At 35.3% G+C, this 13787-nt stretch overlaps 1 protein-coding gene across 1 annotated transcript in view; it reads right to left on the bottom strand.

Annotated features, from left to right (window-relative positions):
- The window catches only part of LOC142341291 (uncharacterized), a 151955-nt gene extending 138479 nt beyond the window's left edge, over positions 1-13476 (bottom strand). The window contains exons 1-2 of the mRNA XM_075392210.1: positions 13075-13476; positions 12863-12951 (exon numbers count right to left, since the gene is read on the bottom strand). Coding sequence (XP_075248325.1) covers positions 12863-12951; positions 13075-13476 — 491 coding nt within the window. The remainder of the gene's footprint in view (positions 1-12862; positions 12952-13074) is intronic.
- Between the last annotated feature and the right edge of the window lie 311 nt (positions 13477-13787).

Raw genomic sequence — 13787 nt, forward strand, 5'->3', positions numbered from 1 at the left:
TTAGCTTTCCACTCAAAGCTCTCGATAGGTTCCTTTAATGCTCATTACAAAACATATAACACATTTTGAGTCAACTAGAGTGTCGAAGCCATTTAAAACATAAGCTTTACTCTGAAAACTGTATTTATGATCCATTGAACCTCTTCTCTAAGCCACTGCAGCTAGCAAAACTAAGATAATGTGTTAAGATTTCAAAAGCAACTATAGTTACAAAAAAATATCAATTTTTTTAAAAAAATAACGGAGACACGTGCACCGAAGTCATAACACCAATATTTGGGAGACAGAACTGCTAACTTGATTTATTTTGGCTGATGTAAAAAAGTTGGGGGTTTGTTTTTTTCTGAGACTGACTTACAGTTCACGAAAATATGTTTAGTATCGGTTAATGTTAAAAAACTTCTCGAAAAACCATTTTTAAAAGTCTTAACAGCCATTAGCTGTCCAGTCAAAGCTTTAGATAAGTTCTCTTAATGCTGATCACAAAACATATAGAAATTTTAGTCACTGAGTCTATTCCCTAGGACTCAAAAAAATAAGTAAAACCTTTAAAAAAAACTAAAATTTCATTTAAAATTACGAAAACTCAGAGTCGAAGCCAAAAAAAAACACGAGAGATTTTTTGAAAACAATTTTTTTTGTTCATTCGACTGCAAATTAGGTTTTTCCTATTAATTGAACCTAGATATGAAAAGTGACTAGCCTCTAGGTGACTTAAGAAAACAAAAAAATATTTAAAATTTTCAAAAAAGAGCTCTCAAATAGATTTCTTTTTTTATGGTAAACTTCTGTGTGAGACCAAAACTAGTCTTTTTATTGCGTTTCGTCTATTAAGAACTCAAAATTGATTCTTCTTTTTGTGGCATGAAATGTAATTTTGAATCAAAATTTTTTAAATAAAATATGTCTTAAATTGAAGAAAAATTACACTAAAAGTTAACAAAATCATGTCAAATATCACTTATTCACGGAAAACTTCATTCCTCGATAACTCCTCGAAAAAAAAACAAAATTCAGAAGAATTTTTTTGTTCGTATTCTACGCCGGACGACCTTTTTAATGATACCATTCACATTTCTCTACGATGAATATATATTGGCCAAAATTGTCTGACCCGGGCCGAGGAATTTGGCCAAAATTATGTAAGATCAGCGGCAACTAGCGTTGACAAGTCGGAAAATTCACCGCAATTTTCTTACATAATTTTGCGTTGAATGCGTTGAATTTAAAGACAAAAATTCAACGCATTCAGCGCAAAATTATGTAAGAAATGGCGGTGAATTTTCCAACTTGTCAACGCTAGTTGCCGCTGATCTTACATATTTAGCGTTGAATTTAGCGTAGATCTTACATAATTAGCGTTGAATTTAGCGTAGATCTTACATATTTTTGCGTTGAATTTAGCGTTGATCTTACAAAAAATCAACGCGTAGAACTCTGGGTATGGGACTCGAACCACTGACCTCCTGTTTACTTGTCGCCTCTTCTACCTTTGCGCCACCGTACCTTGGTTTCATTAAGAGCCGCAATCCTTATAAAGCGGAGATCTTACATATTTTGCGTTGAATTTAGCGTAGATCTTACATATTTTGCGTTGATTTTAGCGTAGACCTTACATATTTTGCATTGAATTTAGCGTAGAACTTGCATATATTTCGTTGAATTTAGCCTAGATCTTACATATTTTTCGTTGAATTTAGCCGAGATCTTACATAATTTCAACGTATTCAACGCATTTATCATGTGAGAACTACTGGGAAAAATTTATATATTTTTTTAAGTTTTGAAAAAAACTTGAATTCACAAAATGGTCTGACATGGTTTTTGCACCGTAAGAGATGGTTATTTTTTGGTTATTTTTTGCTGCCTTCATTTTTCTCAATTGTGCAGTATAGGGGTTGAAACAGTAAAAAAATTAATTTTTCGAAAAAAAACTTGAAAAATTTGAAATCTTCAAATGGTCTGAATTGGATTTTGCACTATAAAAGAGTACTAAAAAAAGATTTTTTCTGACTTCTTGTTACTCACCTTTGGAGTATCGGGTTCGAAATATTGAAAAAATTATTTTTTCGGAAAAAAAAAATTTGAAAAAGTTTTGAAATCGTAAAATGGTCTGAAACGGATTTTGCACTATAAAAGTCCAAAAATTTTTCGAGCAAATTTTGAAATGTTGTGGCATTGAAGTCAAAAAACAATTAGTGAGAATATAAAACTGCTAATCAGATTGATTTTGGTTGCAATAGGAAAAAGGAGGGTCCTGTCATTGCTAATACTTATATAGATTTCACAAAAATGAGTTTAAGATTGGTTAATGTTAAAAAATTTCTCTAAAAATCTTTTTTAAAGTCTTAACAGCCATTAGCTTTCCACTCAAAGCTCTCGATAGGTTCCTTTAATGCTCATTACGAAACATATAACACATTTTGAGTCAACTAGAGTGTCGAAGCCATTTAAAACATAAGCTTTACTCTGAAAACTGTATTTATGATCCATTGAACCTCTTCTCTAAGCCACTGCAGCTAGCAAAACTAAGATAATGTGTTAAGATTTCAAAAGCAACTATAGTTACAAAAAAATATCTTTTTTTTAAAAAAAAAATAACGGAGACACGTGCACCGAAGTCATAACACCAATATTTGGGAGAGAGAACTGCTAACTTGATTTATTTTGGCTGATGTAAAAAAGTTGGGGGTTTGTTTTTTTCTGAGACTGACTTACAGTTCACGAAAATATGTTTAGTATCGGTTAATGTTAAAAAACTTCTCGAAAAACCATTTTTAAAAGTCTTAACAGCCATTAGCTGTCCAGTCAAAGCTTTAGATAAGTTCTCTTAATGCTGATCACAAAACATATAGAAATTTTAGTCACTGAGTCTATTCCCTAGGACTCAAAAAAATAAGTAAAACCTTTAAAAAAAACTAAAATTTCATTTAAAATTACGAAAACTCAGAGTCGAAGCCAAAAAAAACACGAGAGATTTTTTGAAAACAATTTTTTTTGTTCATTCGACTGTAAATTAGGTTTTTCCTATTAATTGAACCTAGATATGAAAAGTGACTAGCCTCTAGGTGACTTAAGAAAACAAAAAAATATTTAAAATTTTCAAAAAAGAGCTCTCAAATAGATTTCTTTTTTTTATGGTAAACTTCTGTGTGAGACCAAAACTAGTCTTTTTATTGCGTTTCGTCTATTAAGAACTCAAAATTGATTCTTCTTTTTGTGGCATGAAATGTAATTTTGAATCAAAATTTTTTAAATAAAATATGTCTTAAATTGAAGAAAAATTACACTAAAAGTTAACAAAATCATGTCAAATATCACTTATTCACGGAAAACTTCATTCCTCGATAACTCCTCGAAAAAAAAACAAAATTCAGAAGAATTTTTTTGTTCGTATTCTACGCCGGACGACCTTTTTAATGATACCATTCATATTTCTCTACGATGAATATATATTAGCCAAAATTGTCTGACCCGGGCCGAGGAATTTGGCTAAAATTATGTAAGATCAGCGGCAACTAGCGTTGACAAGTCGGAAAATTCACCGCAATTTTCTTACATAATTTTCCGTTGAATGCGTTGAATTTAAAGACAAAAATTCAACGCATTCAGCCGAAAATTATGTAAGAAATTGCGGTGAATTTTCCAACTTGTCAACGCTAGTTGCCGCTGATCTTACATATTTAGCGTTGAATTTAGCGTAGATCTTACATAATTAGCGTTGAATTTAGCGTAGATCTTACATATTTTTGCGTTGAATTTAGCGTTGATCTTACAAAAAATCAACGCGTAGAACTCTGGGTATGGGACTCGAACCACTGACCTCCTGTTTACTTCTCGCCTCTTCTACCTTTGCGCCACCGTACCTTGGTTTCATTAAGAGCCGCAATCCTTATAAAGCGGAGATCTTACATATTTTGCGTTGAATTTAGCGTAGATCTTACATATTTTGCGTTGATTTTAGCGTAGACCTTACATATTTTGCATTGAATTTAGCGTAGAACTTGCATATATTTCGTTGAATTTAGCCTAGATCTTACATATTTTTCGTTGAATTTAGCCGAGATCTTACATAATTTCAACGTATTCAACGCATTTATCATGTGAGAACTACTGGGAAAAATTTATATATTTTTTTAAGTTTTGAAAAAAACTTGAATTCACAAAATGGTCTGACATGGTTTTTGCACCGTAAGAGATGGTTATTTTTTGGTTATTTTTTGCTGCCTTCATTTTTCTCAATTGTGCAGTATAGGGGTTGAAACAGTAAAAAAATTAATTTTTCGAAAAAAAACTTGAAAAATTTGAAATCTTCAAATGGTCTGAATTGGATTTTGCACTATAAAAGAGTACTAAAAAAAGATTTTTTCTGACTTCTTGTTACTCACCTTTGGAGTATCGGGTTCGAAATATTGAAAAAATTATTTTTTCGGAAAAAAAAATTTGAAAAAGTTTTGAAATCGTAAAATGGTCTGAAACGGATTTTGCACTATAAAAGAGCACTAAAAAGTGATTTTTCTCACCTGTGCAGTATAGGGTCGAAACAGTTTAAAAAATAAATTTTTGAAAAATTAACTTATTGGATCTCTCAATTGGATTTTGCACTATAAAAGAGCACTAAAAATGATTTTTCTCTGATTTCACGTTTCTCACCTTTGCAGCATAGGGGTCGAAACAGTGAAAATGATTTTTCGAAAAAAAATCTGGAAAAGTTCGTAAAATGGTCTCAAATGGATTTTGAACTATAAAAGAGCACTAAAAAGTGGTTTTTTTGCTGACTTCGCTTTTCTCACCTGTGAAGTATCGGGGTCAAAACAGTGAAAAAATTGACTTTTTGATAAAAAAAACTTGAAAAAATTTTAAAATCATAAAGTGGTCTGAAATGGAATTCAAGAAATTCAACCTTAAATTCGTAAGATCTAAGCCAAAATTCTACGCAAAATATGTAAGATTGGTGTTGAAAGCGTTGAAATTATGTAAGATCTACGCTAAATACAACGCTAAAAATGTAAGATCTACACAAAAATTCAACGCTAAATATGTAAGATCTACGCCAAAATTCAACGCAAAATTATGTAAGATTGGCGTTTAATGCGTTGAATTCATGTAAGATCTACGCTTAATTCAACGCTAAATATGTAAGATCTACGCGAAAATTCAACGCTAAACATGTAAGATCTACGCCAAAATTCAACGCAAAATTATGTAAGATTGGCGCTGAATCCGTTGAATTTATGTAAGATCTACGCTAAATTCAACGCTAAATATATAAGATCTACGCTAAAATTCAACGCTAAATATGAAAGATCTAAGCCAAAATTCTACGCAAAATATGTAAGATTGGTGTTGAAAGCGTTGAAATTATGTAAGATCTACGCTAAATACAACGCTAAAAATGTAAGATCTACACAAAAATTCAACGCTAAATATGTAAGATCTACGCCAAAATTCAACGCAAAATTATGTAAGATTGGCGTTGAATCCGTTGAATTTATGTAAGATCTACGCTAAATTCAACGCTAAATATATAAGATCTACGCTAAAATTCAACGCTAAATATGAAAGATCTACGCCAAAATTCAACGCAAAATTATGTAGGATTGGCGTTGAATGCGTTGAATTTATGTAAGATCTACGCTCAAGCGTAGATCTTACATAAATTCAACGCATTCAACGCCAATCTTACATAATTTTGCGTTTTTTAGCGTTGACACCTCGGCCCGGGGAACAAAAAAACCATTTGAGTATATAGTTCCTCCTCTAGCAAGTGGTGTCGGAACAGTTATTCGCTATTGTGTGGTGGCGACATAAGAAATTTGGCAAAGAACAAGGGAATTAAAACTGTAATCGCAGATGTATCCAGTCTATAACTTCAACTTCATCACTCATTTGGAGACGATGTATTTTAGTAACTACATAATATTCTGTATACCAAATAACCGGTTAATACTTTTTGATTTTCTGATTTCATTATATCTTATATTTTGAATTGAGCATCAATAAAATCACACTAAGACGCCAATTAACTTGTAACTTTTTTGTTTTTGTATTTAAATATTATTCCCGTATTAGAACGTTTAGTTCCTGTATATCATCCATATAGACAGGCAACTCATCCCGACAGGTGATTCGCGGTTTTAAACAATTCAATTTTGCTTCAGGTTGCATGGTCGCCATATGATCCAATCTTTTTTCGTTATGTCTGCAGCTAAGATCTCAATTTTGTCATTCTCATAGCCAACAACTAGTTGTAGATAAGACTGCACTGTTGAATCTCTTTTGAAACTATGAATAAGACTCACGTCTATGGCCTCGCGATATCCGATTTTAAAGCAAATAGGAATAATAGCATAAGAGCATGCCACTTAACTTTAGTTCTTAATTTCCATATTTAAATGTCAAGACCACCCCGGGTCGTGGAAAAATCGGAAAATTATGTAAGATAAGCGCTGAAAAGTTTTTTTCTCAAATTTCGTACATAATTTAGCACTGAAATGCGGTTAAATTATGCAATTTCACCGCTAGAGTTAGCGGTGAACTTACAAAACGCACCACATTTCACCGCTTACAACAATTTTCCGCCCTTACACGGGTTCGAACCTCCCACCTCCAGCATACCAGCAACTTTTTCTTCTACTGCGCCCCTTTGCAATAACTTCTAGGATTTTGTATTGAATTTAATTCAAGTTCACTCTTATTTCTGTTAAATTTGTGATTTTTCGCGGTTAAATTACATATTATAGCGGTGGAATGTGGTAATTTTTTTTAAATTCACCGTTTACTCAGGTGGTAAAATTACGTTTATTCACCGGATAGAAAAAAGATGTAAGATTAAGGGTTAATTTTAGGGGGAGTTAAATCTAATAATTCGTCCCCTACTTCCTATTACTTCCTAATCTTTCATTTTTTGACACTTTTTCTATGCGGTGAATTTATGTAAGTTCACCACTAATTTAAGCGGTGAATTTATTTATTTCATTGCTTTCACCGCTTAACTCACATAATTTGGACTCTTTTTCTCAAAGCGGTGAATTTATGTAATTTCATCACTAAATTCAACGGTGAAATTGTGCAACTTCACCGCTACCCAGCGATAAAGTTTTTTCACCGTATTCACCGCCTGATTTTGGTAAATTCACCGCATTTACCGCTTTTTTACATAATTTTTCGTTGAACGGCGGTGACACATCGACCTGGGATGCTTGGAGTTTTAATTTCTACGAGCAAGTTCATTTATCCACACAGAATATTGGCGGCATTTAACTTGTTCATTAGATAATCAATAGATCATCTGTTTCGAATAATTTAATGGTAATGTAAACAAATATTTCTTGTTGCATGTTGCCTGATTAGAACTGGTCATACATTTTTTCATTATGTTGCAATGTCATTCCTGTCATTCGTAGAGCTTAGAGTTGTAGTAAATTGAATTGCTCTGTTGAAAACGTTTTCAATCTATGAAACGGATTAATGTCATCTGACTCGCGAAAAGCAATCCGATTAATTGAATATTAGATAGAGGTGGTTTCGCATCGAGAAATTCAAATATGTTTTGTAACTTTTAAGACCCAAAAAACATTACTATAAAACATTTGAAAATTCCTCTTTTAAGGTTACAAAGACAAATAGGCAACAAACTCGTCAGGATAAAGTTTTGGTGATGATTTGAATGTTTTCACGATAAGTTATGACCTGCTTTTTAATATTTTGAAATGGTTTTATTGTAAATGTATTAAAAAGTGAAGTGCTATTTGCAGTCTCGTTCTCTTGATTTGGTTTATGGAAGGCTGCAATGGTTTATGATTTAAAAAAAAAGACATCACTCTGTTCCTCAAACTCCGAACCAAGAAAGAAGTAAAATTGTTGTTGTGACATATTCAAGCATCAAATATCCACTCAACACAAGAAATTGACGCTACTGCACACAGCACCAATTCTCAATAGCTTTTCTGATGGGGAATATTCTGGGTGTCCTTTTAACCTTAGTTGTGTTTTTTGTAGCAATGGTCGAAGAGGCAGACAATTCTTTTGTTTGTTTCTTGCCTAAGAACACGACGCCAAAAATTTCATTTTCTGTTCTTGCACAAATTGAAAACTGATTATTGCTTCATTTAGCATTCATTTATTCATTTTTCTCCTATATCCATCTGTTAAACTTTTGTTCGAACTGTTGCAACTTTTGCAACTTTTTTCGTGTTTCTCAACAACTTGTTCTTCAAATAGAATCCAAAAAATATCATCTTAAGCAAAAAAAAATCAATATTTCCAACAAAACTGGATTTTTTTCGTGGTCAACACACTTGGCGCAATTGGCCAAGTGCATGTGTATGAGTCACCTAAGCTCTTCTCTGCAACCACTGCTGGTCCAATTTAATTTGAAGGAATGACATTGAGAAATTTATCAACAAGTGATCTGCAATTTCATATTTAGCCATATGCAGCCGCTTGAAGCAGCCTGACTATCGTGTAAAAATATCTTGACCAGGGTCGAGGTTTATTTTTCCTCTGCGCGCATTGGTCACTTATATCTATATTACTTCTGGTGAATTGACACTAGGTTCAATTAACGTTATTGGAGATAATTGCGCTGAAATTTTGAAAGATTTGTAATTTTAGCGGTGAGTTTTTCTGTTCACCGCTCTCAACGCATTCACCGCTATTATTACATCTTTTCTGCAGCAACTAATGCGGTAAAGATATTTGGTAAACTTAGCTATGAATATTTATAAGATTTGCGGTTCTTAGCGGTGAATTATTTTTTTTTCATAACTTACAACGCATTCACCGCTAATCTTACATCTTAAGCAACTTTTTCTGTGGGAAAGATATTTGGTAAGTTTAACGGTGAATTTTTGTAAGATTTTCAATTCTAAGAGGTGAAATCGTTTTCCTCCACAGCATTCAACGCATTCAATGCTGAAAATTGCAATTCTTACATCTTTTCACCGTATTCACCGACAATCTTACAGTTGTCAGCGTTTTTTAGCGTTGACACCTCGGCCCGGGGAATTCAAAAACCATCAGGAATTTTTCAAAATGAACTAGTTCTTCCGGATTAATCTGACAAGAAAGTTTGCAAAAGAAATTGAAGTGTCGCAACTTTTAGAAAAAGTATAATAGTGTCGTCTTCTGAATTTCTAACTAGGCCAAAAGTGAGGAGGATCTGTTGCCCAGAAGATCGATCAAATAAAATTAAAACCAACACCGAAGGTTTAAAAGAAAATGATGAAGCAAGCGCTACCTTGTCTCTTTTCTGAGTTTTTCCCCTCGTCCACTCTTGCAGGCTGTTAATAGTGCTTTGTCCCAAAAGACGTTAAATTGAATAGAGAACACCAGCACAAATGTAGAATCCACAGTAAATAGATGCAACTCTCAATCAACTAATACCTTGAGACAAATTCAACTGCAAAATCTTCTATAAGTTCAAAATTTTATCGTGATTCACTCGAAATATATTTAACCAAGTTGCTCACAGTTTCCTAACTGGTCTTGCAACTTTACTGACTGTTTTAAGTTTAGTCCCACTAAACCAACTGCTCACTAGCTCAGTATTTTTCTCTCTCTCTCTCTCCAACTTATAAACGATAAGCTGATTACAACTTTTTTCTATTTGTCTAACTTTATCTTATCTTGATTAAATACACTTTTAGAACTTAAGTAAACACCATAATTCATTCTGACTGATTGATACATCCGCAGGAGGGGTTCCCTTTACTAAACAAACAGATTAACGTCAAAGTCCGCGGTCCTTATCACCCTTATTTGCGCACACAAATTTGGCGCCAAGTCAATTTTGTCGCTTTTGTTATTCAAAGACTATTGGTCTCCATGGGTAAATATATTGCTAATTCATGCTTGCTAAAGCTAAAAAAATGGATTGGTATGCTTTTCCCAGCATTCCGTGCAATTCTGCAAACAAAAAATAGTCAGAAACCAAAATTTCCGAAAAACCCAAAAATTTTACCTCTAGAGGTCAATTAGAGGTCAATAGTCGAAGATGAAGGGTCAATTTGGTAAAAATAACTATTGGCGCGGAAAGTTCCACTATAGTTACACCTACCCACCAATTTTTATCACCTAACTTTTAATAGAACACGAGCAATGACTGCGCACACTTTTCAGCGACCTCCCGGATGACCCCAAATTTCCAAACTTAATAACTTGCGGAGTAGAGGTCAAAACGTCTTCGGGTAAAGTTTTCTAGTAACTATAGGGTGCCACCAACTTGCCTGCCAAGTTTCATGACCAACGGATCAGCCGTTGCGAGTCGTTTGCAATTTAAAAATTTTTAACGAGTCGTGGGTGCCGAAACCCGAAAAATCCGAATTCGGCAAAATTGATCGGGGTGGTTATTTTTTGTCACTAACTGTCTCAGGTTATCATATTAAAACTATTTCAAAGTCATTCGGCCGCTCAAAAGGGCCAATTTCCAGTTTTCGGCACTCGGGTCGTCCCGAAGCACCGACTTCCGATCGGAATTTGGGAATGAAAATATCACCAATCGAAAGCCCTTGAAAAGTTACACTAACCCTCCAAAAATCATAGGACTACTACCAATACTCCACGAGCAATTCAAATTTTACGTTCCGCAGCAGCGGCGTGCACTGGTACCGTGCAGGTTGGTGTGGGGTCAAATCCGACCTCAAAATCGGATTCCCCGTACCCAAATTAGTCTTTCCCCAAAATTTCAGGTCAAACCAACGTCAACTTTTCGAAAAAATACTATTTCAATTTAGGTGCTAACTACATTCCTGTGATAACTACCAATATACTCAAAAATCGCCATTTTACATCCTAAACCCTTCCCAATATCATGCAAAAACATTAATTCATACGTGCAGGTCAATACAACTGATTAATCGCCTTATTTCTGACTCAAACATTCATATTTCACAGTAAAATACCTAAAAACCTTCAAATCACACTACTTCCGGTGTTAATAGCTGGAGGGTGGGTGGTCGGATTCGCCTGAAAATTATTCTCGCAATAGAGGACTACTAGGGGTACCTCCCCATCATTGACCAGTTATCAACCAATAACTCCTTCCCATCCCGGGGGGGTCGGACAACTTTTTACCGGTGGGGTATTTGGAAAACTGATAAATTGCCTTTCTATTTACTTTAAGTCAACAAAACTCTACTTAACTAACTCATTCTGTCTTACTTTGCATACAGTTTTAAGTCATATACAATTTCAGTTGAAATGGATAGTCAAATCTACTTTGAAATCGTTCATTATCTTAAATCTGTTCTTTATCCGAGAAATTCTACGTGGATTTACAGGAAAGAACTCCGTAATCGATGCAAAAATTATTATCTTTCAAAAGGGGTTTTATTGCGAGTGGGTTCAGGACTCACGGTTCTACACCGGGGTAACGCAAAAAACAAGCTTACAGAACTGCGGAGGAAAAACGATCATCCCTCCAGAGAAAATCTGGAATCTCTGGCGCGACAAACGTTTAGTGTCCGCGACCTACGAAAATGGTGCCGAAAAATCGTAAAAGAGTGTCTCGATTGCGACAGTGAAACTCTATTTCGCTGTACTCCTGGTCCTATGAAGTTTCTATCCGAAGTGGAACTAAATCGGGTTTGCCGGGAGCTTGGCCTAGAACAAGGACAGCGTCATTGCTACGAGCTATTTTACGCACTTGTCTCCCAAATTAAGCAACCCAAAGGTAAGCACTTGTATCCCAAATTCACTCTGACTAAATTAAAGTTAATAATCTTGGGGTTTTTAGTTGTCCCGAGTTCGATACTGCACAGTATGATCCCGTTACCTTAGATGTTGCCCACCCCAAATTCAATTGCGTGGCCTCCTGTCTATCAACCATTATCACTGGAGATCGCACTCAGGCTGGAAAAATCGAACAACTTTTTGTTAGTTTACGGAATGGACCAAACAAGCATTTATTTAAATGTCCTGGCAAAACCCCCCTGACCCGAGGAATCGAAGATGTGGAGTACATAAACACTACCGACTTACGATTATTCGCCCGCCATTGTCGCTTAAACATTTATGTGTACTACGATGTCGAGGGTGGGGAACAGCCTTATTATCTATAACTGGCTGGAAAACATAAAGGAGTTCAAAATGATGGGATATTCTTGAAATTTCAAGTGGTAGAGGGTGTGAAACACTGTCTCTTAATATATCGATGCGAATTGAAATCAACGAGCGGGTAATAAATTTTTATTTTACTTAATACAGATATATACAATAAGAGTTTAGTTTTTCTGGGTATTGGCTTGCTCCCTGGCGAGCATTTTCTCCACCGCCAAGGCCATTTTTGGGTCCTTTTTCCAGATATCCTCTGTTTTTATTCCGCCAGTAGCGGCCATCTTGGTTTTGCTCTTTTTTGGGGCCGGTTTTGCTTTTTCTTTACGTGTTTTTCCTTTCAGTACTGGTGCAGATGTGCCAGCTTCTACATGCGAGGGCTCAAATAAGGACGAGGGAGGTGATGCGGGCACGGAAATCTCTGATCCTGACGAACTTGATTGAGTTTTCCCTCTCAATTTACGAACAATTTTTCTAGTTTGCTTTGTTCTGGCCATTTAGTTTAAGCTACTTCGTTTAATAACCTTGACTTGTGCTCTTATTCAATTATTTACTAATTCACCGTCGCCTGTTTGTCTCATCAATCTAACCTGACAGCCTTTCATTATTCAACCTCAACCAATTCGTTATGCCTTTATCCGGTTTGTGACTTTGCTTACTTTTGTGCATATTTGTTTTAATAAGAATTTGGGGCACCATGTGTTTGCTTTCAAGAGAGTACTTAAATTTGTTCAATTTAGCTTTGGTGTTATTATCTTAATTAGATTGTCCTAATTGCGAGCTTTATAAAGAGCCTACATACACATACTTTCGCCGCTTATAACTAACTATACTCAATTTCATGTTCGCTACACTCCCCCCCTCTATTCTCATCATACTCCCGAATGATGGCAAAACCTGCAAGTTAAAATTATTTATTAATACAGAAAAACGAGAAATAAATTTTCTGACAATAAAAATTTTCTAAAGTTGTACTTAGTCTTCGTCGCTTGACGACAATCCCAGTTCCTGTACTCTTACTTCCCTTCGCTCCAAGAGAGACAATTCCTCCAGCAGCGATCTTTCGCGCATTCTGCATCGCTCCAACGCTCGCTCGATCTTGCGCTTGTATGCAATGTGCGCGTTCCTAAATGTGTTCGCACCTCCAGTGTTACGTCTTCTTCCCACGCAGTACGCCACTCGTTGTCCAGTGGTTCTACTGGTCCAAGGGGGAATTTGCCTTTGGTCCCATCTAGGTACCCATCCCCTGACCGCAGCGGATCCTTCCCCCGATGTTTCAGTATGCCTTGCATTTGTGGTGTTTTGGTTCTGTTGATCCCCTTGATCCAGATCATTAGCCGACTCATCTCGTTCTCTTACTTCAATTCTGCTGGCAGTGTTTACTTCACCTTCGCTGTCACTCCACGGTCGTGGGCTGCTCATGGTTTGCTGTTTTATCTTAGGGATTTCTCTCCAGCTAGTGCGGATGCTCTTATCTTATCTCTTTGACAAGTTCTCTTGTTTCTCATTTTGTTTACTCAAGGTAAATATGGATGTTTAATTTGTGATAAGAGAACTTCACTCAATCTTGCCCATTGTTTAAACATCTCATTAATCACGCCATCTGTCAATTAAGCCGTATTCTATATTTGCTCAAGATAACCATTATTTCCATCAGGACGTCCAATCGTTGTCTAACCATAAATCAGCTCAATCATCAAACCGTTCAGCATTTCTCAAACGCAGTCATCTAG

This window comes from Convolutriloba macropyga, chromosome 6, assembly GCF_964194025.1.
Source record: "Convolutriloba macropyga chromosome 6, txConMacr16.3, whole genome shotgun sequence".
In the NCBI taxonomy this organism is placed as follows: Eukaryota; Metazoa; Xenacoelomorpha; order Acoela; family Convolutidae; genus Convolutriloba; species Convolutriloba macropyga.